This window comes from Balaenoptera musculus, chromosome 9, assembly GCF_009873245.2.
Source record: "Balaenoptera musculus isolate JJ_BM4_2016_0621 chromosome 9, mBalMus1.pri.v3, whole genome shotgun sequence".
NCBI lineage: Eukaryota > Metazoa > Chordata > Mammalia > Artiodactyla > Balaenopteridae > Balaenoptera > Balaenoptera musculus.
Genome location: NC_045793.1, coordinates 69684324 through 69712060, shown reverse-complemented (window position 1 = coordinate 69712060; position 27737 = coordinate 69684324). Strand labels below are relative to the sequence as shown.

The 27737-nt window shown below is 36.4% G+C and overlaps 1 protein-coding gene across 1 annotated transcript in view; it reads left to right on the top strand.

Moving 5' to 3' along the window:
• The window catches only part of AGMO (alkylglycerol monooxygenase), a 381378-nt gene that overhangs the window by 32136 nt on the left and 321505 nt on the right, over window positions 1–27737 (top strand). Inside the window, exons 3-5 of the mRNA XM_036863969.1 lie at window positions 10476–10757; window positions 12379–12509; window positions 22191–22342. Coding sequence (XP_036719864.1) covers window positions 10632–10757; window positions 12379–12509; window positions 22191–22342 — 409 coding nt within the window. The 5' untranslated portion in view covers window positions 10476–10631. The remainder of the gene's footprint in view (window positions 1–10475; window positions 10758–12378; window positions 12510–22190; window positions 22343–27737) is intronic.

Here is a 27737-nt window from a genome sequence, read left to right as displayed (position 1 = left end):
CACCCTCCCTAAGCCCCGCCCCCCACAATCAATGCATTTTCCACCATTTTTTTTTCCTCCTCCTTTTTACTATTGTGGTTCTGTTTTACCTTCTCGTTGTTGTTTCATCTATACTTTTATTTTTATATTCTTTCTAACGTATCTGTTAATTTTCAAGTCTATTTTTTACTCTTTGTTATTGTTCTGCTCATTTTTTCTTTTCTTTTTTGCCACCCCATGCGGCTTGTAGGATCTTTGTTCACAAATCAGGGGTTGGGCCAAAGCTCCTGCAGTGGGAGCTCCAAGTCTGAACCACTGGACTAACAGAGAACCTCAGAACCCAGGGAATATTTGTCGGAGTGAGTTCAACTGTAGATCCTAATCTCGAAAGCAAACCCCAGCTCTACCCAACAGCCTACAAACTCCAGTGCTGGAAGCTACAGGCCAAACAACCAGTAAGTCAGGAACACAATCGCACCCATCAAAAAAAAAAAAAGAGACGGCAAAAAAATATGTCACAGATGAAGGAGCAAGGTAAAAACCTACAAGACCAAATAAGTGAAGAGAAAATGCACAATCTACCTGAAAAAGAATTCAGAGTAATGATAGTAAAGATGATCCAGAATCTCGGAAATAGAATGGAGGTACAAATTCAAAAAATACAATGGAATATTACTCAGCCATAAAAAGGAACAAAATTGGGTCATTTATTGAGACGTGGATGGATCTAGAGACTGTCATACAGAGTGAAGTAAGTCAGAAAGAGAAAAACCAATATCGTATATTAACGCACATATGGAACCTAGAAAAATGGTACAGATGAACCTGTTTGCAGGGCAGAAATTGAGACACAGTTGTAGAGAACAAACGTATGGGCACCAAGGGGGGAAAGTGGCGGGGGGTGGGGGTGGTGGTGTGATGAATTGGGTGATTGAGATTGACATGTATACACTGATGTGTATAAAATTGATGACTAATAAGAACCTGCTGTATAAAAAAAAAATTTAATAAAATTTAAAAATTAAAAAAAAAAAACTACACTGGACATTCTAGCAGCTGAAAATGAGACTGTTAATATACAAAAAAAAAAAAAAGATATGCTTACTAATATTTAACATAGGAACATGATATAGCCTTTCAGTTACTTCCATAATGAGATTATTTATAATAATGTGCAAATTATAATATTTTTTGTTTTCTCTATTTGAACTATAAAAATTTTGTCATGCAAATAAATATACTAGACATGATTTTCAAATTAAAAATGAGTATTTTTTATGCATATGAACATGGTTGAAAAATCTATATATGGAAATCATTCTTACGTTTGGCTTGTAGGTATTCTATTCTTGTCAGTACTTTTTCCTTTCTATTCATAACTAATTCTCCTATTTTGAGCTTTGAACTTCAGATTTATATATCCAATTGCTACAGCCATCTCCACTTAGATGTCTGTAGCCATCTCATACCATGTTTAAAGCCAAATCCCCCAGTTTGTCCATTGTAGTTAATAACCACTCCATTCTTTCATCTACTTAAACCAAATTTTTGAAACTATGCCTCTTCCCTTATCCAGTCTGTTAGTAAACCTTGTCAGCTTTTTTAAAAAATTAATTAATTTATTTTTATTTTTGGCTGCATTGGGTCTTTGTTGGAGCACATGGGTTTTCTCTAGTTGTGGAGAGTGGGGGCTATTCTTCGTTGCAGTGCGCGGGCTTCTCATTGTGGTGGCTTCTCTTGTTGCGGAGCATGGGCTCTAAGCACGTGGGCTTCAGTAGTTGTGGCATGCGGGCTCAGTAGTTGTGGCTTGTGGGCTCTAGAGAGCAGACTCAGTAGTTGTGGCACACGGGCTTAGTTGCTCCGCAGCATGTGAGGTCTTCCCGGACCAGGGCTTGAACCCGTGTCCCCTGTGCTGGCAGGCGGATTCTTAACCAGTGTGCTACCAGGGAAGTCCTTGTCAGCTTTATAATCAAAATGTATCCAGAATCTTTCCACTTCTCACTACTTCCACTGAAACCTTCCTAGTGTAAGTCACCCACGTGTAGTTCCTGGACTATATCAATCACTTCTGAACACTCCCTTGCTTTCATTCTCCTCCTCTAAAGCTTATTCCTCACATAGAAACCAGACTGATGTCAGATTATGTGATTCTTCTGATCAAAACCCTCCAATGCCTTTTTGTCTATATTGGCTAGGCCACCATTAGCCTCAGATAATAACAAATGAAACACAAAACACATTATAATTATAAATTTTGCTTACAGAATGTTCTGATTGATGGCTAGCTCTCCTCCAAGTAGCGACTCAAAGACCAAGACTTCTTCCATTTTGAGACTTTGTCATTCATCGTGTGACTTCCAAATTTTAAAAAGGTGGACCTAAAATTATGCATAGTGTGAACTCATTTATGTAAAATAATGTCCCTGAAAAAACCTTAAACATAAGATGTATTGATATGTTAAAATGTTAATGAGTCTCTAATTTGATTAGTGGGATTATGATGGTTTACTTTTTTTCTTAAGCATGTTCTGCATTTTTCTGTATTTCTACAGTGAACTTATATTGCTTTTATGACCTTAGAAAAATAAACTTTTAAAGAGGGTGATATAAGAGCATGTTTCCAGTCTAATTCCCAGAAATTCACTCAAATGACTAAAAAGAAGGATATATGAAGAGGTGTTATCGACTGAATTTTTATGACTCCTCAAAATTCATATATTGAAGTCTTTCCTCCCAATATGACTGTATTTGGATATAGGGCCTTTACAGCAGTAACTAAGGTTAAATGATGTCTTATGGGTGGAGCCCTAATCCGATAGGACTGGTGGTCTTATAAGAATAAGAGAAACAACAAGTATGTGTGTACACAAAGGAAAGGCCATATGAGGACATGGTGAAAAGACATCCATCTACAAGCCAAGGAGAGAGGCATCAGAAGAAACCAAACCTGCCAACACATTGATCTTGGACTTCCAGCCTGCAGAACTGTGAGAAAATAAATTTATGTTGATTAAGCCACTAAATCTATGACATTGTGTTAAGGCAGCTTCAGCAAATTAATATAGGAGAGAAAGGACTTCATCAGTTGTAGAGTAAATGGCAAACTAAATATCCCCTTATTCAGAGGGATAAAATTGTGGTAGCACCAAGAAAAAAATGAGGGTCTCCTTTCTTGCATCCACATTGAAGTTCTACTTAATGTGTGATTTTTAACACTTAATAGAAAGATGACTACACAATAAGCTACTTCTCCAACCCAGTTTTGCAAAAGCAGAGTTTGATCCCTCCGTTGTGGTGAATGCACCCTGTAATCTGCATGTGGTCAGGACTGGTGGTGAGAACTATGCCTAAGATTGACTCAGTCTAATTGGAGTCATTTTGGCCTTTGGTGCCAAAGACAGCAGAGGAGGATGGGATCATCTAGGGTGGAGGGGAGTATAGAATTTCTCACAAAAGAGAGAACCCAAATGCTGAGAACCTTTTCCATAAACAAATTCTTATTTTTCCCAGGTGTCAAATTGTCCAAAATCAAAAGACAAGGTTTCTGACTGGAAGCCCTTCATGATGGGCCATGGACACTCCAGCCTCAATAAAGAGAAATTACAGGAAAAATACCTTAAATGGTCTTTTTGTATGACAAGTAATATAGGTCAAGAAGAGAGTCAAGATGAGGAAAGCTGGCCACCACTACAGCAGTTCCCGCTGGCTGAAAAAACAGGCAGAGACTGGTGGAGACTTGTCGTATTCAGAGCTCCTCCTCCCCCCCTCAGGTTGAATTAATAAGATAAACCTAATCTCCAAAATGCCACATAGGCCTGAAGATATAGTACCAGGGAATAATCATCCACATGTGTTTTCTTGGGGAAAAAAAGCACAAAAAGACCTGTACCCATTCAAAGATAAACAAATTGGGGATGAGGCCACAGAAAGAGATTGCCAAAAGTAGATGAAGGGCATCCTTTTGAGTATCCTGAGTATTACCATCCCCAGGTAATTAAGAAGAATTTTAGGCAGCACTGTTTTATGCACATGAAGAAGTTAAATAGGAAATAAATCTGAAGAAAAGATATTATATGATAAGAAATAGACATAATAGAAATACTAAGAGAGTTAAGGAAAGGATTTAAGAAAACAAATAATGTTACTGTAGAATTTAAAGTAGAACCAGAAGGAAAAAAGAAACAGTGAAGAAAAATACACCTAAAGCATAAACTTGAGCAAATCAGAGCACATTAGAAAATAAAAGATGAAAGTGGTCAGAGACAATATATGTATGTGAAAGACAAATGTGATCTGCTAAACAGATAAATCACATTTGTGAATAAGTATTAAAAAAATGGAATAGAAATAATAGCCAAAAATACAATTACAGAAAATTTCCTTAAAGGAAAGGAAGATTAGAATCTGAGGTTTAAGGAGATTTACCTCTTTAACATATTCCTATCAAAGAAACAACACACCAAAATGATTTAATTTCAAGGGCATAAAAGTATTCTATGAACATTCAAGAGGCAGAAATGACTAACCTAGGGAAAAAAAAAAGTCAAGTTGAACTCAGACTTCATATTAATCTGAAATGTTAAATACTAAAAGAAAATGCAGAGCTCTACATAGAAACTCTCCCCCTCCCCTTCTCTTACAATGAACACCTCTTAGAAAATTGTTTTTACGTGATTTATAATTTCATGAACATTGAAACTGTGTCACGTGCATAAGAGGCTATGATGAGGAAGACTTTTTATAATTACTAAAGAGTGTTATGTTTAGTGTTAGTTATAAGGTATTGCTTCTCGTATCCAAGTTCACACTTCGTTGCCTGATCTGCAAAAATGGATCTGAGCCCTTAAATACTGGTCGTGTGCTAGCTGACATAGCGTTAGGCTTTGCCAGGAGTGGGACCTGCACAGTCATTGTTGAAGGAAAAGGTTTTCCTATCTGGTTTCTTGTGCTCACTTGGCAGTACCACACAACACCGTGCAGCATCGGGATTCTCCAGTGCCCAGTTCCTGCAATGCTTGGAAGCCAGCCCCTTTACCCCCTCAGGTGGTTTTGTAGGGAAGTGCCTTGGTGAGATACCCCTGGTAAAGAGCTTTCTTAGTCATCCTAGAGGGCAGATTTGTTGGTTTGAATCCTTGGAAACTTCCCAGGTGAAATCTGAAACTGTCCCCCATACACGGAGGGCAAGGGGAGACCAAAGAAAGAGGCCACTCCAGATTGGGAGGTGGCAGGTTTAACAGGCAAGAAAACTTACATACAAGGCTTGTCTGCAGCAGCCACAGAACAAGTAGATCTCTGCACCCATCTGCCAGAATCTTAAAAGTTTATATGAGGTCTTGACTGGTTCAGTCACTGGTCAGTCCAGATGTTTCAACAACACATTGTTCTCTCAAGACTGTGTCCTTGAAAATGGCTCCAGCTGTGGGAAGGGTGGGCAGAAGGTATATGTATTCCAAGGACAGGGGAGGAGGTGAGGGGCCTCCGAGTGCCTCCAGTTGGGTCAAAGCTAGTGGGTCACCCAGCAGTCTTGTCCTCCTCCAATACAATTTCTGGCAAGTTCCTTAGTCCAGCCCTAGAGGTACTGCCTGCCCCTTTCATCTGCTATTTCTACGCTCTTTCTAGTTCCCTTAAATTTTATTGGTCACTCTGTCATTATTCCAATTCCCAATTATAGCTGACAATTCTTTATAATTTCCCTGTTTAAATTACTGTGATTTCTCTTTGTTATCAATATCACTAGAGGTTCCTAATATCAATAGGAATGGACAGTTATCAATGTCACTAGAGGTTCCCAATCAGTTTTTTAAATGATTTTTCTTTAGAAAAGGTTTCTGAAGGCTTTTTGTGCTGAGTTATTTGCAAATGTGGGCACTAAGAGTAGCAGGTTTTCATGTCTTGCATTCTCATGAGATGCTTGTTACTCGTATCAGGCTCTTCCCAAGCATTTCCACTTTAACTGGAAGGGACTGCCAGCAAGGCCCCATTGACTAGGAAGTTCTGACTGAGATATTTGGGCAGAAAGCCACTTGGAACTATCTTGGGCTTCCTCTTTCTAGTTCAGGTAAAGGCTTAACATCCTCTGTTCTACATACCTTGGCTTCACCTGACAGATTTCCAGTGAAAGTGTTTGTCTCTGTTGAATTTTTTTTGTGGGGGGACAAATTTTTGACTTAGAGATTTATATTTACCTAAGTTACTCCTCACATATATAGGTAAGAAAATATTATAGTATAACATGCAATCATATATGTAAACTTCTGGAAAAAAGAAACAAAACTTTACAATCTAAGCCAGTACAAAAAAAAAGAATGGAGAAAATAAGGAATACAAAGATTGGTAGTGAGAATTAGCATCATTTAAATACAGAGTTAAGTTTAAATGATTGTAGTATATAGATTCATTTGTTCCAGACAAGTTTACTGAATGCCTGTGCTGTCAGTGCTTCCAAATCAATCATGAATTTAGTGAAGTTCCAGTAAAATACCAATAGAATTCCTTCAACTTTAGTCTTAATAGATTCATGAGAGCAAATGTGAAAAAAAAAAGTTTACAATTTCTGAAAAACAATATTCATAAATGAGCAATTGTTCTACAAGTTACCAGAACTTATTACGATAATACAGTAATTAAGACAGCATGGTACCAGCACAAGAATAGACACATACATCAGTGGACCTGAGTGGAGAGCCTGGAAACAGTCCAGTTAAGTAGAAGAGTAGTATGAAAAGTATTGACTCTAACTAATGTTATGGGAAGAACTGTGATCCATCAAAGGGAGTTAGGGAGGATATAACATGAAATAATGACTTCATAACATTTACAAAACTAAATTCCAGTTGATGAAAGGAATGATGCCTAAAAATCCTAGAAGAAAGCATTCTAGAAGAAAATATAAAACATCTTTTTTACAGAATTCTGGTGAAAAAAACATTTATAAGCAAGACCCAAAGTCAGAAGTAATAAAATAAAAGATAACAGCACACACACACAGTTACAATCACTGTATGACAACATATTTATAGCAAAGTTAAAATAAAAAATGAGAGAACATTTACCACATAGATGAGAGAAATATATACATATATAGAATAGAAATAGCCCATAAATCAATACAAAAAGACAGTCTAATAAAATCATGTGCAACATGTATTAAAAAGTAAATCACACACAAAGAAAAACAAATGGCTAATAAATGTATTGAAAAGATTTTCAAAGTCACTGGGGAAATGCAAATTAAAGCAAGATGTCGTTTTTCACCAATCAATTGGCTAAAAACTGTAAAAGATTGATAGTAGCCAGCGTTAGCAACAGGGAAATGCAATTTTGGAGGTGAAGTTGGCATGGCTATCAAAATATAAATTTTATAAAGCCTTCAACAACGTAATTCCACTAGAAATCTCATTCGAAAATGTGCACAAGTGTACAAGATATTTACACTGTGATGTTCGTTGCTGCATTAAACTTATTAGCCCAACTGCAAGACTACATTTAATTGCACAACAATGGAGAAACAGTTAAGTAAGTTATGATGGTGTGCTGGCCCTTGGTTGACTGTCTTTAGATCCAGTCCTCTGCTTCTCCTTCCCTGCTGTGTTCTCCAGGGGCTGCCCCCTGCAGACTTCCTTTCCTAGGATCCTCCCTCACCTGGCTTTGGACTCCTTTAGGCCAAGGGGAAGTACTGCTGGGAGATTGGTTGGCAGGAAGTACTTTTTTCATGCCCCCTCTGCTCTTCCTTGACAAGCCCATCATGGTTCTAACTTTCCCTGGGTGACCACAGCCCCCAAGCTCTACTCACATAACCTCTTTTTCCATCTATAGTTTAAGGATGCTAGTGGCTTCCTATTGATATTAACCTTTAGATTGCCTCTTTATTCCCACTTGGCTTTTTACTTCTTTCATCATCTCTGTAATTAATTCTTTGCATTAAAGTTCTCTACTTTAAATACTTTAAATAATTTTGTTTGCCTGCTTGGAATACGCACACAGCAGTGCAGCCAGTAAAAAAAGAAAAATGTTGTATCACCATATATGGAGTGGAAGAATTTTCCTGATAAGTTGTTGACTTCAAGAAGGAAAGTTGCTATATCTTTATTTAATATGGTCAGTTTAAAAAAATCAATGTGTGTGTGTTTGTGTTAAATGATGATAATAATGGTGATAACAATGAACATTTATAGGGAAAAACAGTTATGACAAAATACCCTCCAAGATAAGTTGTTAGTGAGAAGTTGAAGGGAGGCGTGTATGTATTTTTTGAGGGGAACGTGTGCTCCTACTTTTTACTTTATATACCTCTATGTTTGGATTTTTTTTCTCCCATGATGCATAATATTCATAATTTCAAAGAATTTTTAAAGCAGGTAATAAAATTTTGTGTCTAATACAATCACTTTCATTAAATATGTATGTCCATATGTATTCATTTGTAATGGGAATCCCCTGAAAGTACAGTCAGTTCTGCAATATTTTGAAAGTACAAATTTATTTCAACAGGATTAATATATTACAGAATAATTTGAGTGTGCCATCTATGTTTGTATGTGATTTTGTCAGGGATAAATTCCAGGTGAATGCTAAAGGTAGCACCCAACTAAACAGAAAGGCTTAGGAAGACACAAAATGCACACATCTGCACGCACCTTAAACATCTACCAGTGTCCCCAGTCTACCTATGTGTTATGAACTATGGTATCCTGACCTCTGGTTTTACAACTTTCTGTATGATTTCAGATAAGCCTCCTCCCATACTCCACAGTAACTCACAATCTGCAACTCTTCCAAGGCCCGCTTCCACGAACAAAGGTCAGGTCAGGTCTTTTTCAAGATGAAATACCATATTTATTGTAGTATTTATGCATTTCTTCACCATATAACATGTGTCAGCTACAAATTGGCACTTGCCATTGGCACTTGCCATCTACCTCTACAAGGATTAAATCATGTGTTGCTGCAGCTGCTGACTTTCAACACCCCCTGAAAGGAGCTCAGGGTGGAGAGCAGAAATGAGGCGCTCTGTGCTCTGGGAAAAACTGGCAAAACAGGTCTTCAGATAGTTATATATTTTCAGGAGCCGATTTTATGAGCCCAATTCTTGTATCTCCTCTTATCTAGAAAAGCACTAAAATCCTTTATGGCGACATCTGTTCCTCGTGACTAGCAGTAAGCATCGCGAGACTAGCAGAAACCTTCTACAAAAAATATGTGCTTGATTGCGTGTACACCCCTTCGCCAAAATCACATATGTACTGACCTTCCCCCCTAACTCTTTGGAGCAGTTTTTCAGAGCTATCTGAAATGCTGCCTCCCGGGCTATAGTCCTCATTTTGCCCCAGATAAAACTTAACTTGCAACTCTCACATTGTGCTTTTTTTTTTTAAGTCGACACATGCATGTGTAAAAGTGTGCTACCATTTTTATTAGGTTCCGATTTTTTTTCTCCTTGTGGACCATTAAGACGTTTTTGAGTATTGCACTCTAATCCCATTTTTCTCATTAGCCCCATGGTTTTTATTGCACAAACTTGCATAGTGCAGTGATTTTTAGCAACAAGTATGTCATATGACAGTGGAACTGATGATACATATATCAAAATGTTAGTAGTGTCTCTGGGTAGTAACTTATTTGTTGCTTATCTATAGTATCTACTTATTTCTCCTAAAACAATCATGTATTAATAATCTAATTAAATCTACATAAACATTTTTAAAAGATGAGGTGGTAGCCAAAGCATGACCACAGCTTTTCTAGGTGGAGGGCTAATCAGGAAAGCTCCACTTACTGACTGGTGATGCAATCAATTAAGGGCCTTCTAGTCTACCTAAGAGGCACAGTCAACTGTATGCTCCTCCTGGAAAACAGAGATAAGGTCTCTCAGCAACATCTTAACAGCTTCTTCAGAGTCACCATTAGTGCTAAGAAGAATACAGGTGTGAATAGTTGAGATCCATTAAACAGTGCAAATCATGCAAGAAGCTACATGCCCCTAAATTGGTTTTCAAACATTCAGACATTAACATGATACACATCCAGAAATATATAGGCGATCACCAGTAAGATATATTCAGCGCTTATTGACTTTTGAGCTTAGTCTTATTAAGTGAGATTAGAACACCTTGTCTTTTCAGGAAATGTGACTCTTTGGGGAGACTACAAACCTGGACACGATGTGAATTTCAAAAGGGAGAGAAAAAAAATGTATTTTCCTCATGTGATTTGAGTTTTGAATTTCCACCCACTTTTTCAGAGCGAACTTTCACCTGCTGTCACTTTTTTTCCTTCTCCTTTCCAAGGAGGTATCATGTGGTTTTGTTTGTTTGTCTTTTTTCTTTTTTAATGATAAATTATTCCACCTGCTGCCAGACTCCACTGTTTATCCTTGATTTGGGCAGGAGCCCTTCCTCCCCTTCCCCTCCCCAACATGCGCTGTTTCTGGGACAGTGTCCCCTGAACTCTGAACTCGTTCCTGATTGATCCTTGTATTTTCCTGTCTCTCCACACAGAACCTGCTGTTGGCTGTGCTCTGTGGGGCTTTGTTTTTAGCTGTTCTCTGACAGAGGGCTTGATCTGTGCAGCACATCTCGTCCTCTTTGTTCAGCCTCTGGCTTCAACCACTGAATCACAAATACTCTCCAGCTGGGAGTCAGACAAGGGCAGAGATGAAGAACCCAGAAGCCCAACAGGATGTTTCGGTTTCCCAGGGAATTCGCATGATGTTTTACATGATGAAGCCCAATGAAACGTCATTTGAAACCCTGGAAGAGGTGCCTGATTATGTACAAAAGGTGAGACTCTTAGGTTGCTTCTGTGTCCTGGCTATCGTAAACAGAGCTGCAATGAACATTGTGGTACATGACTCTTTTTGAATTATGGTTTTCTCAGGGAGGTGGATGGACCTGGAGTCTGTCATACAGAGTGAAGTAAGTCAGAAAGAGAAAAACAAATATTGTATGCTAACACATATATATGGAATCTAAAAAAAAAAAGGTTCTGAAGAACCTAGGGGCAGGACAAGAATAAAGACGCAGAAGTAGAGAATGGACTTGAGGACACAGGGAGGGGGAAGGGTAAGCTGGGACGAAGTGAGAGTGGCATGGACATATATACACTACTAAATGTAAAACAGATAGCTAGTGGGAAGCAGCCGCATAGCACAGGGAGATCAGCTCGGTGCTTTGTGACCACCTAGAGGGGTGGGGTAGGGAGGGTGAGATAGGGAGGGTGGGAGGGAGATGCAAGAGGGAGGAGATATGGGGATATATGTATATGTACAGCGGATTCACTTTGTTATACAGCAGAAACTAACACACCATTGTAAAGCAATTACACTCCAATAAAGATGTTAAAAAAAAAACCAAAAATGGGCGAGACTCTCCGGGAAGAGGCTACTCTTGCTTTTCTCTTAATAAGAAGTAAGTTAAACACATTTTGGGGTTTCGTTCATGTTCATTCTTCAAATAATTCTAATAAAAAATAATAGTTTCGAAAAAGCATGGGGCAAAACTAGAATTTCCACTTGAATTGAATCTCCATGCAGTATCCATGACCATCTTCTCCTATTAAACTTGTCTTCCCTGATATGTTACTCCAGATTATGATAAAACTTTAAAAAGTTTTCCTGGACACAGTGGCCTTACAAATTTAGCTGTTTAGAAAACTTCAGTACTCATGATCAGCTTCCAAATGAGTGAAACCTATAACTTTTTCAGGATTTGATATCACTCCTTCTTTCTGATTTTTTAAAGAAAAAATGTGGTACTCGCATCTTCGTAAATCATTTTTTTAATATTATGACACCAAACCTAGTCCAATATTTGTCATCAATTGTGGATGACAAGATTTTTTTTTCTGTGATATAAGAAAAAAATGCTGTATGAATAAAACTTGATGCCTAAAACAAGCATTTAAAATGACCTCATTCTCTGAAATACTCAGAAGCAAATTTTTTGTTCCTACAGTTTCAATTTTGTGATTCCTGTAATTCTAATATGAGAAACTAGAATCATGTGCATCCTTAAGGAAAGCCTTTTAAAGTGGGCCTTAGGCATGTAGATAATAGACTTCTGATTATTGCACTTATTTTCAAATGTATTTTTTAGATCTAACTTGAAACACGTCCTGCCTAATCTTTTTATTTTCTTGGCAGAATTATCGTGGTTACATCTATAGTTATATTTCATGTCCAAACTGGATGATAGAATTTAAGCACCTGTTTAGTGCATGTCTGAAATAATCAGATTTCTTTGCCTGTTGGGAGGAAATGATCCTCTAGGATAGGTATATACCTTTTCTGCTATGAACTATCTATCACTCTGGGCCTACCATTTTGGGAATGACTAATCAGGAAACTTGGAAGAATTTCATACCGAGCACAATAGCATCTCTTTTCTGCAATTTCCTTTCCAGGCAACTCCATTTTTCATTTCCTTGATACTACTTGAACTGGTTGTCAGCTGGATTCACAAAGGGAAGCCATCGGGTCCTTTGGATGATGCCTTAACATCGATGTCAGCCGGTGTTCTGTCTCGGCTTCCGGGGTGAGTTAGCTGGTTAGCAGCACTGAGTGAATAAACTGAAATTCTCCAAGTAAGATTGAAAAGAAACCCATTGTATGCGGAATTGGTCTATTTTCACATACATCCCCAAAGAACTCAGTTACTGTCATTATTTAACTTTTTGATGTTTTGGTCATCATGGATTTTTTACATTTGTTATTAAAAATATTGCTCTAAGTATTATTTATCTTAATTACTGAATTTATTGGTGCCTTCTTAAATTTTGTGCCCAAGACAAGTGCTTCACTTGTCTTACGCTAGTCCCAGGCCTGAGTGATGTTCTAGTTATCTATTGGAAAATTAATTTGGCCTCAGGTAAAATCACATCCTGTAGCAATCTGGGGTGCAGACACTCCCTACTCAAAGTCATACAAAGCTCTGGATTACTACAGCGGTCTCTTAAGTGGTATCATTGTCTCTAGTCCTACTTCATTTACAGCCAAACATTTCCATAATGTGAATCTGGTGGAAACTCTTCATAGGTTCCTTATAGCCTGAGGATAATTTCTTTCCTAATCTATGGAGGCCTTTGTTTATCCAGCTTTGCTTCTGGTCCCTTCTTTCTTCTTCCCCCTTTGCAGTAGTTGTTCCCTCCATACTCTGCTACTTGCCATTACCCAGATGTCTCACGTGGTCATCCGAGTGGCCAGCTCTCATTCATTTCTTAAGTCGAAGCATAGACTTCTCTTGAAGAGTCATACTCTTCAGCAAATCTTGCCTGTTTTCCAACCCTATTTTAGGCACCACTTCACTATGGGCTCTGTTCACTGTGGAGTATTGTGCTTACCCCATAATAGAATTGTCACAATGATATTAAGCTCACCTGTTTGCCTCCCAGCCCTTCCTGCAGGCTTGCATGCAACTTGAGAAACAGAGGTGTTCTTTTAATTTTAACTCCTATGCCTGGAATGATGTCTGATACATGGTCGATTTTTTTTAAAAAAAACACCTAACATTCTTATAGTGTTATGTTGATGGTGACGTCTGAGGATGAAGGGACCAAAAAACAGTAAACAATAAATGACCTACTACTGTTTAGAAAGTAAATTGTAATGTGTTTAGAGGAGATACCAATGAATGGAAGGCTCTTCAGTATATGAGAGTTTTCCAAAGAGCAGAGGGTGAGGGAAGATTCCCTTAGAAGTCTGTGCTTTGCGTTGCTGAAGAATGTTCTCATTCCTGCTTCCCACCCATTGCTTCTTTTACTGTTTTAAGAGCTTTACTTCTAACCAGTGCTCATTGCTTTGGAATGTTTGTATGAACCGCCCAGTGGGAAACCAAGGTGGATTTTTAAAAAATAAAATGAAAACTTAATGATATCTGAGAAAAGGTAAAATAATTTCATATAATTGCATCAAATTGTTTAGATAGAAAGTAAACCTAAAGGTAAAATATTTTTCATAAATGTTACTATGAAAAAGATAGGATAATAGTTATAAAATAATAATAGTAATAATCATCATAAAAGAGTCTCTAAAAAACTACTCATATGGTTGCACATTCCTGTCAGAATCAGAGAATAATATCTCAAATTATTCTCAGTTAATTTCCAGAATACTCTAATTAAGAGTTTACAACTACCCATAATTTCCTCTATTTCATGTCTCCCTTGAACAGAACTGAACAAGAAATACGTTCAACATACTCAAGGGACATGTATATTTGGTTATTGAAAAATACCCAGTTGGTTACAATAATTCACTCTGAGAAAGTTAAGTGTATAGGTTTATGGAAATTGGACGGTTGATGAACTGTCAAAATAACTTGATAACTGAGAAGTGCCCTGCAGGTACAATTATGGATCACATATTTTGTTGAGCTGGAATGAATTTATTAAGAACTCAGGGAGACATCAAGTTGAATGAATGCTTCAGCATTTCTTTTACTTTTTTAAGTTTGACTTTGGTCACAAGTGAGATTAGATTCTTCTCTTATAATATTGTAACAACTAGAAATACAAACTGTATCCTCAGTACTCTATTTCTGTTCAACATTGTGATTAAAAGGAAAAAAAAGGTACAGAGTTCTAACAGGAGACCCAATGAGTAAACATATTTCTGCTAAAAAAGAAACCCCCAAATATAAGGGAAATGGCGGGGGAGAGAGAGAGAGAGAGAGAGAGAAACCAAAACAAACCAGTCCTTCAGGGATAAGCCTGCAGTTCCTTTTCTTCACATCCCACTACTCATAACACTCCTTAAGCTAACACAAGCTGTGAACTCTGGTGCCCTTTGAAAGAAAGGGAAAAGGTTGTGAACTTGAATTTGGAGCATATTTTTCTATAGTTGTATTTTGAATGAGAACAGCATCTTGCTTCTTTTTTGTTCACAATCCTAAATTATGAAATGTGGATAACTTTGTAAGTTTTATAAAGAATTTTATCTTTCACTGTCTTATCTGAAAGATCTCGGCAGAGCAAATTATTTGAAAATAAAATTTTAAAATATTTTCATTTACTTTGTTGCTATTAAAAAAATTCATAGATATAAGCAGAGAAGGAAAGCTGATCCTCAGAATGCACTCCCCTCAATCCCCTTTCAGCACAAGACGAGAAGGGGGACTTGACAGAAACTCTTAGAACAATATTTCAGTTGAAGCCACAGCATCAAGGGGAATCCTCCTGCAAATCATTAACAGCTGAAGGTTAGATTAACACGGCATTGATCATACCCTCTCTGAGGGACTAATTTCACTTTCTATACCAACAACAGGGGCTTGCCACGTCCTTAAAATACATGATTGTAAGAAAAATGGTAATATACCATTTGTTAATCCCTTTGTGAGGAATTATACTTTGGATAATAATTTGAAATAGGCATGTGGCCTCTGAAAAAAGGAGTTGGGGAAATCAAAGCGCAGCCATGAACATGTTTTTCCACTTTGCCATTCATGTAATGGAAATGCTGTGTGGAGACTTTGAGGAAAAACAATGTTTATTTGAGGATCTCAATTTCGTTATTACATAAAAGTCAAAGTACCTTGAAGATTGGTAGCATACTTACCATATTGATGGAAAAGATATATGTGTATCTTTTCAAATCTTTATGTAAGGGAAAATATTCATCGTAGACAAGCTGTACCTTGTTTACAAGCCTGTCGGACAGACCATGATATGTAATAAAAGTCCATCTGTCCTAAGAACCAGATTCTGGGCAGACCTGCATCTGTTTTGCTCTTCTGGAATCCAGTAGGCAGACTTCCTAGTCAGAATCTAGTCCTGAAATTATAGACAGATATGTGTATTTATCGTAGTTAAATGCAGTGTATCATATGCGGATAATCTGCCTTTCTATCAATTACTTGCATTTGTGACTATAAAAAATTAGACTTAACAAAATATTGACTAAATCAATTTTTTAAAATCTATCTGAAACTTGTGAAATATCCTGCTACTGACTGAAATGCTAATGAGTGAAAAATAATTACGTCTTTTTTTTTCTTGCTTGTTGAAGCAGAACTCAATTTCCAATCCTTCATTAGAAAATCGGGACTTCAATTTGTTACTTCCTTCCAGTGTTTCTGCTTCCATAAATTGCATCCTCCCCAGAGAAATTTTATTCCCGATACAAATATCTACAGTATGTTTGTTTTTAATGGGTTCATTTATTCTGTTGAAACAGCAGATTATAAATCAAATTGCAATAGGTTGGAGGGATAATTTAAGTAGGTAAATTTTCAGATGAGTTGGGGACACTCTGCTTTTAATACACATGGGTCACTGCCAATTTTTACTATGGAGCTAGGTCTGCAATGTTGGACCAAAGGTATCTACAGTTTTACTGGCCATGGCTGCCATGGAATTTTCCACTCCTGACAAGAAAGTTTCAATTCATCAAAAAAAAAAAAAAAAATTTAAAGAGGAGGAAATTAAACTTCTTTGAGATACTTTTAACTCCTTGGGGTGGGACTAGAGAATAAAGGAAAATTGTGTACTGCATTTTTACGCTAGACTTTAGTAGCAGAGGCAATACTGTTTTTGGCAACGTGGACTTCTGACAAACAAGTACCTGTCATTTGGGATGATGACTTTAGTCAACAGTTATTCATTGTCTTAAGTAAGAGATAAATTCATTTATGTAATGTTAATAATGGTATTTTATTATGAATATTAATATCGTTTTATTAACTTAGAAAATTATGAAATGAACACCCTATGCGAACAAAATATATCCAAAAAATCTGCTGGTTTGTTAATTATTTTTGCTAGAGAAGAATGCCCCCTTAACTTTTACATGTCCCCTTAACTTTTACCTTAGAAACCTTATAAATAGACTTTGTTTTTAATGGTGTGACTTCAGAGCTAGCTCTTAGACTATCCTTCCCAAATGAATGCAAGCTTCCTTGCACTTATTAGTCTGGCTTTGCGTGCTTATTCAGTAGAGTAATTGAATTACTTGAAGTAATTTACTTCTTGCAAAGTAAAAAATGTAGCACATTTACTTCTTCCAAATCCACCACATTGTGTTTACAAAAGTCTATGGTTTTGTGGTTGTTTTAAAAAGAAATTAAATTAAATGATTGTTTCATAAATGTCATTTGACAGTAGGAAATAGTAGTACAAATGTCTGCCTGCAGAAGGTAGAGCTTGTGTTATGTATTTTGTTATTACTGAGCAAAAATCAATATTCCACTAGATGGAGCAAAAGTGGCAGTAGCTTTACAGATAGAGAGTGCAAGTTCCTGGGCCAGGTATAAGAGATTTTGAAATAAACAACACAATTTCTCAGAAAAATCAATATATATATATAGTTATATATATAACATATAGTTATATATATACTAATTTATTTATAACTTCGTGAAACTTGTAAGGGCATTTCAAGTGATCTCATTTAAATATTGGTTTATTTTCTAATTTATGACAAGATTGTTAGAAATAAAAAGTCTAATTTATTTTTTTCAATTTTGCATAATCTGGCCAAATTTCTCTAATGACAGTTTTAAAATCGTACAAGTTGGCAGATGTCTGTGAACACTGAGTACGTAATTCAACTTACTCTGAAAGTTGCTTTGAAATTTTAACAGTTTGCAATGAGAGCCTTACATCAAATTTCATTTGCTTGATTAATGATTAGAGCATGAGAGTATTTGAGAGCTGGATAATTTTAGGGTCCATTCAGCCTAATGCTCTCATGTCAAATTAGCTGGGAGATAGTGAGATGGTGAACGACCTGTCCAGTGTTACCTTTCTCTACTTTTGATGATGGGAACATTCAAACTCAGAGGACTTTGATAACAAATTAGCTTTGTAATTCTCAATCCTCAAATAATATTTATTATCATTTATTGATTATTGAACAATTTCAACATTATAAAGTAACTTTATATTTTTAAAAATCCAGCATCAGTACTGGAATACTATTTTGGTATCTTACCAGATTTCACAGTCACTAAACATTGACAGGACAGATTTTAGTTTTATTGAAGTGTAGTTGATTTACGGTGTTGTGTTAATTACTGCTGTACAGCAAAGTGATTCAGTTATACATATATATACACACACACACACGCACATATATACATTCTTTTTTAAAATATTCTTTTCCTTTATCATAGGATATTGAATATAGTTCTCTGTGCTATGCATTAGGACCTTGTTGTTTGTCCATTCTATATATAAAAGCTCACATCTGCTAACCCCAATCTCCCGCTCCATCCCTCCCCCAACCCCCTGCCCCTTGGCAACCACCAGTCTGACAGGACAAATTTCTAGTGTGGACAGAAAAGGTTACATAAAACACATGAAAAATTAACTGTCATTCATTTGCCAGAAGATATACTTCAGACCCAAGAGAATTAGCTATTTGGGGGGTATTTATAAAGAATATAGGACAAAATGGGAGGGGAGTCTCTACACATACAGGTTGTTAATTAGAGGAGTCTAATGCCTCCTTATATTTAGATTATTTTCTCGGTCTTGCATTCAAACTTAATGAATAAAAGGAATCTAGCATTTGGTTATTCAAAGCCCCTGTGCTACCTAATTTCCATCTCCACATGATAAAGTAAGCTCACTATATATGCATATTACATATGTCTCTTTCCACAGGAAAGGGGTTAGAGTTATCGTTTGAATTCCAGAGTGCAGAGTCATATGCTGGGATTGGGGGCTGGGAGAGAATGAAGGAATTGGGAAGAGAAAGAGGAAGAGGGTTAGTTTTATGATTCAAGGTCTGGTGGGAACATTTTTGAAAATATAGGTGCTATTTCCTGCAATCAAGGGCTTTCCAGAGCTTGATAATCATTTCCCAGGTGTATCTCTTGCCGAATTGTTTTTAGTTGTGGGCACTCCATAGCTGTTTTTTCCCATTTATGATGGAAGAGGATCATATTCATCTTGCTGATAGAGAACCGGGAATTCAATTCCCACAGCTTCTCCGCTCTTTCCCTTCACCTTGAGGAAAGTTTGGCTTCGTGCTAAGGTGTGAAAAAAAAAAAAGAAAAAGCCTTGGACTGTAGTAGTCAGGCATATTTCAGCTCGATTTGTGTCAACCCTAATAAGTAAGTTGACAGAATAATAAATTGGGTGTCTGCTCAAGACCTGGCACCTGTACAGGAAATAAAGTATTTCAATTACATTCAGGTTCTTTTGTTTTACACATGGAAGTTTTTCCAGGGACCCTTTTCTATTATTGAAGTTTTGGTATCTGAAAGCCTATTTCAATTGTCACTAGAAAACTGACAAGAAAGACAGCAACTTTTAAAAAGAGATACTGAACTGGTGGGACATTGATGAGGCAGGTGGCCTGTATTTGCCCTCTTCACCAATGTGGTCCTCCCTTTCTTGTGCTGTGCCTGGCACCTAGTAGGCACTTACTATGAATTTTTGAATGATTGAATGAATCCATGAATTGACCTGCTTTGACACCATGTAGTAAAGCGGATAAAAAAAAACCTGTAGATTATTTAAACTTTCTATTCCATTTTCCTAAGTTTTTAATGTTTTCTTTCTAGATCAGTCTTTTTTAGGGTTATCAACTGGGGCAGTTTTGCCCCCGGGAGACATTTGGACATTTTGTTGTCCACACCTGGGGGTGGAGGGCTGTGCTAACTGGCATCTAGTGGGCAGAGGCCAGGGATGCTGCTAAACTCCTACAATGCCCAGGATAGGCCCCCACAGCAAAGAATCATCTGGCCCAAAATAGCAACAGTGTCACACTTTAGAATTCTTGTTTTAGAAAAATTAGAGTTAGACCATATAAAATTGATATTATTCACCATTTGTTTTCCCTAAACTTGAATTTTATGTGGTTAATCCTCTACTAATGAGTATTAAGGAGCAATTATAAGGTTTCATAATTTGGGTAATAGTTTTCACAGGACAGACCCCTACAACAAAGAATTATCTTGTCCAAATGTCAATAATGACACTGTTCAGAAGCCTTAGTCTAGATGTATAAGAATTACCAACCAAGCTAACATGCTTTAAAATAAAATTCGTTCTATTCCCCCTACCCTGATAAATAACCTGGATGACAAATTGGAAGACACATTTCAAATTTCAAGTTCTTGGATTCCTCAGAGTTCCAGAACAGTGTGAGAGCCCCTGGCCCATGGCCTGTCCTGTCTCATGAGGGACCTCACACACCCTGTGTGTGCACACCCCAGTCTGCTTTGTCCCAGCTCTGTCTACACATCCAAAGAAGCCACTTTTGTCTACCTTGTCATGTTGAGGACTTTACACACCTGCATAGGTGGACCCTCTGGATGGCCTGGACCAGGAAAGAGGCCCATGCAGTACTGAAAGCAGCCTCAGGGCCACTTGACAGGGGATTCTGGAGTATCCAGGGCATTGCCTGAGTTGTGACAGGGGTGCTGGGGTAGGTAGTCTCCTTGGATCAAGGACTCACACCTTAAGGACAAAATTGCTCTTTCCAACCATATAATTGTTCAAGGAGGTCATGGAGAGGATGCGACCCTGGTTGACCTATAAGCTGGACTTCACTTACCCTTCCCCTTTCCCTTACTCTCTCCCCTGTCCATGGAATGTAAGTTACACCTACAATCCCATGCTAACAGCTGTTTCAAGGATGCAGCCTTGAGAGAGTAAGGTGTTGTTGAGACCATCTGGACTGAATAAGTGACTTGAACCCAGTTAAGACCTTTCTAGAAAATTTTAACATTCTGGAGTGAGAGTATGGAGATTTACATGTCTTGCAGCCACCGAAGACAAACCTCTCTAAGTTCCTTGTTTGTTAAAACTGCCACTTCCCAGTCTGGAGTGTTCTGTCTCTTTCTTTAGTTTCTTCTTACCCCCCGTGTATGGGGACCAATTTACAAACCTAGAGTAATCTTAAATTGAAAACTGAGTTTTAAGATCTGGTGATGTGTAATCCTTTTTCAAAGTGTAGCCATTTGGCATTTCTATTAGTTATTTATATTAATGCTGTTGTGAAGAAGCCTAGTGTTTTATGTTACTGATTAAATAATTACTTGAAGGATTCAAAATGTGAGACAATTTTAAAGTTATTAAATCACAGTTAAAGTCATATCATAACTAATGTCAACATTAGATTAAAAGTAAACATCTGGGTCTCCAACAAAACCAGTAACATGCTAATTCATAGGCGCTGACTATGTAAAGGGAAATACTAGTAAAATAATGAATTTTAACAATAAACTAATGAGCTGCTTCTTTGACTTTTATTTAAAATTAGAATATTTCAGAAATTTCTCACTTGTTCATGGTTTATAAATAAATCTTTATTAGGTAGAATAATTCATTTTACATATGAGTGATAAATATTAATGAAAAAGTCAGTTCAATCATATCTATAAAAGTGATAAAAGGAATGATTATCTTGAGTCTGATCCTAAATTTGGATCACAGGAAATTTAAAGGAAAATACTACTCTTTATAAATTGAAGTATATTATGTATATTTTTGAAATTTCTTTAAATAAGAATTTACAGAAGCTTGGTAGAATATGTGGTAAGAGATATGCTGTCTGGGTTTTAAAAACAATTGTTTATTTCTAGGGAAAAATTATTCCCTTATATTTTGAGATCCATAGTTTATATTACCATAAGAAATACTGATATGCTATGAGAATCCAATTTGTAGTCTTAAGAATAATATCTAGAAAACATAGAGTGTGTGTGTGAAAGAGAGGAGGGACTAGACAGGAAGAGAGAGAATAGAGTTAGTCAGAAGCAACTTTAATCTAAAGGCAAACTTTATGGGATTAATATATTTTAAGGCAGTAGTCATTTTGCAGTCCCTTTAAAAAATATGCTATTTATAATTTTCTACTTTTTACATTTCCTTTAAAAAGCACCCTTCTTGTGTTCTTTACTAAGATTTAGAAATGACAGTCACGGAAAATAAGTCATAGTTTTGTCATTTTTATGTTATATGGTTTCCATGAAAAGTATTTTTAAGGGACATATAAAGGGAACTTCCTAAATTCCATGAAATAGGGGAATAGTTGGCATCCATGATACCTATGAAACAAAAGAAAACATCATGTAAATCATTTTGATACCAAGGAAATTGAGCCTCTTCAAAGGTATGATAGAGCAGTAAGAAACCAAGAGAAAGGGGGAAAGGATTTTATTTTTATGTATGAACATATTAATTTTTAAATATTATCTAAAATGTTTTAGCATAATTTTGCATCTAAAATATAGTATAGTCATCGCTTATACATTTTATCTTTCCAGTTTGTTTTTCAGGAGCATTGAACTGACCAGTTACATTTATATCTGGGAGAACTACAGGCTCATCAGTTTGCCTTGGGATTCTCCATGGACTTGGTATTTAACTTTCTTGGGAGTTGACTTTGGTTACTACTGGTTTCATCGTATGGCTCATGGTAAGTTGCAAACCAAGGCTTTATTGATACTCAGCTTATGTTGAACTGTGTTTACCTCATCGTTGGTATTCAGTAAATATTGATTGAACGAGTGACTAAATGAATAACTTAGTTTATTTTTACAGCATCTAAAGATTAATAATGAAAGTTTCAGTTTGTAATTTTAAATGGAAACAATCTGAAGTCATTGTTGAAAAAAAGTGAAATTACTAGAGGTACATTTTTCACACCCCTTGTATCTAATTTATTTTTAAAACCATTTAGAAAGTGCTGACTATAGCATCACTTCACACCCCAATTATCAAGGGTCTTTCAGAAGAGCTTTGTAACAGCATGGAATCCTAGGTAACCTGCTGTCATATGTAAGCCTGATTCATGTTCTTGGCAGTATTGCCATATTTACAAATGAAAATGCAATCAGCTAGGCATTAGCCATAATGCACTTTAGTGTGACCACAGCTTTGCAGAATTTCTCATCTGCTACAAAGCCTTCTTACGGTACTGGTTCACTGAACTTGCTTTTGGGGATTCTTGGCCACACCTTCCAAAGAAATGTTTTGTTATGGAATGGAAAATGGAAGAGCATGGAGCTGTCTAAATCTCTCTTGGGATAAGCAGAAATTGGAGAACGATTGTAGAGCTAAGATGAACAAGTGGTCTCTAAGGAGGAATTAGGCATGCAAAATATTGCTGAAGGGAAACGGAGGAAAGTGCTAATTTGGAAAAACTACTGAAGAGCAGAGCTCAGGATTTCAGTGGGTAGTTGGGTTGAGTGGGTGGGGAGGAAGGAAGGAAGAGGAAGAAACCTGGAATAATAACAAAAAATAGATGGGAGATGGAAAGAAGAGCTCTGAGATCGGGGTGAGTAACTGAGCTATGTGTGTAGGAGTATGTGTGACCAAATATCCTTCCCAGGCAAGGATGAAGGAAATAGGAGTAGCATGGACAGCGTTATGCTTAAGGCAGTTAAACTTTAAACATGGCATTATTTTGTTAAGCACTTTAAACATGTACATTTAATGAAAGTATAAAAAGTGTTAATTCATTAAAAAATTTGGAGTGAACAGATAAACTAGAAAAAGTTATTTATTTTGTGTGTGATAACCTTTGTCTTTGAAAATAATAGGTCAGTTCCTTATGTATAAATGTAAGAGGATACTCCCAAATTGAACATGATTAAGAATAAAATAGGGTTGATGTGGTAAACTTGGTATTTTATTTCAAAATAGTAGTTTTCTCCCTAAAATAAACCCATTGGCAATTTTCCTCACTTTCTATGCAGCAAATGGGTAATGCAGAAAGCATTTACATTCTATTACTTAATTTCAGGAACCTTCTAATATCATACAGTCCTATACAGATGTGTTTGATTGGAAAATCTGCAAATTTGCTTAATATTTGAAAGCCCATTATAACAGGAAACAAAGAACCAACAGAATATTACCAAATATAAAACTTTAAAAAATATGCTGATTGTAAGTGCTCTCAGGGAATAGCAATAAAGTAAAATAATATATTAAAAACATGGAATCAAGGCTGTTTAAAGTATGCTTCCCATTAGAAAATTTTGAACCAAATCCAGTAAAGGCAGGCATTAAAAAATCTGAAAACCTTCTGGAAAAAACATCACCACTTTCAGGCTATGACGCTTACTCATAAGTTCAAAGACTTTTGACTGTTGATGGAAAGCTAGTTGGAAAAAATGATATCTCACTGTGCAAATATATAACATAGTTATAGATTATATTCCCCACCCGTACATTTCATACCCATGGCTCATTTATATGAATCTGGAAGTTTGTACCTCTAAATCTCCTTCACCTACTTCTTTCCTCCCCACCCACCCCCCATCCCTCACAACCACCTGTTTGTTCTCTGTGTCTATGACTCTGTTTCTATTTGTTATGTTTGTTCATTTGTTTTGTTTTTTTTAGATTCCACATATAAGTGAAATAATACAGTATTTGTCTTTCTCTGTCTGACTTATTTCACTTAGCATAATACCTTTTAGGTCCATCCATGTTGTCACAAATTGCAAGATTTCATTTGTTTTTTTATGGCTGAGTAATATTCCATTGTGTACATATATACCACCTCTTCTTTATCCATTCATCTGTTGATGAGTGTTTAAGTTTCTTCCATTTCTTGGCTATTGTAAATTATGTTGCAATGAACATAGGGATGCATATATCTTTTCTAAGTACTGTTTTTGTTTTCTTCGGATAAGAACCCAGGTGTGGAATTGCTGGATTGTATGGTAGTTTTATTTTTAATTTTTTGAGGAATCTCCATGTTGTTTTCCATATTGGCTGTACCAATTTACATTCCCGCCAACCATGCACAAGGGTTCCTCTTTTTTCACATCTTAGATAACACTCATTATTTGTTGTATTTTTGATAATAGGCATTCTGACTGGTATGAGATGATATCTCATTGTGGTTTTGATTTGCATTTTCCTAATGATTAGTGATGTTGAACATCTTTTCATGTCCCTGTTGAACATCTATATGTCTTCTCTGGAAAATGTTTATTACAATATTCTGCCAATTTTAAAATCAGTTTGCTTGTTTTTTTGATGTTGAGTTTCTATGACTTCTTTGTGTATTTTGGATATTAACACCTTATCAAATATATCATTTGTAAATATCTTCTTCCATTCATTGGTGGCCTTTTCATTTTGTTGATAGTTTCTTCTGCTGTGCAAAAGCTTTTTAGTTGGATGTAGTCCCATTTATTTATTTTTGTTTTTGTTTCCCTTGACTGAGGAGACACATTCAAAAAATTTTTTTACTAAGACTGATGTCAAAGATAGTATTGCGTATATTTTCTAGAATTTTTATGGTTTCAGGTCTTACATTTAAGTCTGTAATCCATTTGGAATTTATTTTTGTGCATGGTGTGTGAGAGTAGTTCAGTTTGATTCTTCTGCATATAGCTGTCCATTTTTTCCAGCACCATCTATTGAAGAGGCTATCTTTTCCCCATTGTATAATCTTGCCTTCTTTGTTGTAGACTAATTGCCCATATAAGTGTGGGTTCGTTTGTGGGATCTCTATTCTCTTCCATTGATCTGTGTATCTCTTTTTGTGCCAGTACCATACTGTTTAGATGACTGTACCTTTGTAGTGTAGTTTGAAATCATGGTGTGTGATACCTCCAGCTTTGTTCTTCTTTCTTAATATTGTTTTGGCTGTTCAGGGTTTTTTGTGTTTCCACGCAAATTTGTCTCTTTTGTGCCAAATATTTTTGCTCAAAAGGAGAATTTGAAAAAGTTTCTGTTACTAAAGGCATATGATGCATTAGCAAATAAGATCTTTGAGCAAAGCCATTTCAGACCACAAAAGGCCAAATCAAGTGGAATCTATCCTCTTTCAGTTATTAAACAAGTGTAATTGTGACTGAATTTAGTGTCATAATATTAAAATATACAATAAAAGAGACTAAGCATGGTGAAGTACTAGGAAAATACTCTAAGTGAAAATTCCAGCAAGAATCATTAACTAATTTAGAGACTTCTTTCTATGATTATAATCTTTTCATTCATGCATCCACTCATTCATGCATTAACTTGCAACAAATATTTAATAACCATCTATCTTATATGAACCCTATATTAGGCATCAGAGGTAGCTTGGATAATAACATATCTGAACACCAGTTGTTCATTTTATTAAGGGTAAAAGACATTAACAATTAACTACAATAATGATAGGGGAAGTGCAAAGATGATTTTGGAGTGAATTCTTAAAATTCACAAAAGAAACTTTGTCCTTCTCATGGGCATTAGTTCTTAAATTTCCAAACTTCTGAATATGCTGATTAACCTTTCTCAAAGTGGTTACATAAAAACCAAATGGAATTATGTTAAAAACTCATATTCCTTCAGACCCCAGGAAATATTCATTGGAGTGAGGTCTCACGGCATTCCTCATCTCAGCACCAAACCCAACTCTACACAATAGCCTACAAACCTCAGTGTGGAAGCCTCAGGCCAAACAACCAGTAAGACAGGAACACAATCCCATTCATAAAAAAAAAAAAAAAGAAAAATGAGACGGCAAAAAAATGTGTCACAGATGAAGGAGCAAGGTAAAAACCTACAAGACCAAATAAATGAAGAGGAAATAGGCAATCTACCTGAAAAAGAATTCAGAGTAATGATAGTGAAGATGATCCAGAATCTCAGAAATAGAATGGAGGCATGGGTTAAGAAAATACGAGAAATGTTTAACAGTGATCTAGAAGAACTAAAGAACAAACAAACAGAGGTGAACAACATAATAACTGAAATGAAAAATACAGTAGAAGGAATCAATAACAGAATAACTGAGGCAGAAGAACGAATAAGTGAGCTGGAAGACAAAATGATGGAAATAAGTGCCGAGGAACAGAATAAAGAAAAATAGACTGAAAAGAATTGAATACAATCTCAGAGACCTCTGGGACAACACTAAACACACCAACATTCGAATTATAGGGGTCCCAGAAGAAGAGAAAAAGAAAGGGTCTGAGAAAATATTTGAAGAGATTATAGTTGAAAACTTCCCTAACACGGGAAAAGGAATAGTCACCCAAGTCTAGGAAGCACAGAGAGTCCAATACAGGATAAACCCTAGGAAAGACACACCAAGACACATATTAATCAAACAAACAAAAATTAAATTCAAAGAAAAAATATTAAAAGCAGCAAGGGAAAAACAAAAAATAACATACAAAGGAATCCCCATAGGGTATCAGCTGATTTTTCTGTGGAAACTCTGCAGGCCAGAAGGGAGTGGCAGGATATACTTAAAGTGATGAAAGAGAAAAACCTACAACCAAGATTACTCTACCCAGCAAGGATCTCATTCAAATTCAATGGAAAAGTCAAAAGCTTTTCAGAAAAACAAAAGCTAAGAGAATTCAGCACCACCAAACCAGCTTTACAACAAATGCTAAAGAAACTTTCCGAAGTGGGAAACACAAGAGAAGAAAAAGACCCACAAAACCAAACCCAAAACAATGAAGAAAATGGTAATAGGAACATACATATTGATAATAACGTTGAATGTAAATGGATTAAATGCCCCAACCAAAAGACACAGACTGGCTGAATGGATACAAAAACAAGACCCATATATATGCTGTCTACAAGGGACCCACTTCAGACCTAGGGACACATGCAGATTGAAAATGAAGGGATGGAAAAAGATATTCCATGCCAATGGAAATCAAAAGGAAGCTGGAGTAGCAATTCTCATATCAGATAAAATCGACTTTCAAGTAAAAATTGTTACAGGAGATAAGGAAGGACACTACATAATGATCAAGGGATCAATCCAAGAAAAAGATATAACAATTATAAATGTTTATGCACCCAACGTAGGAGAACCTCAATGCATAGGGCAAATGCTA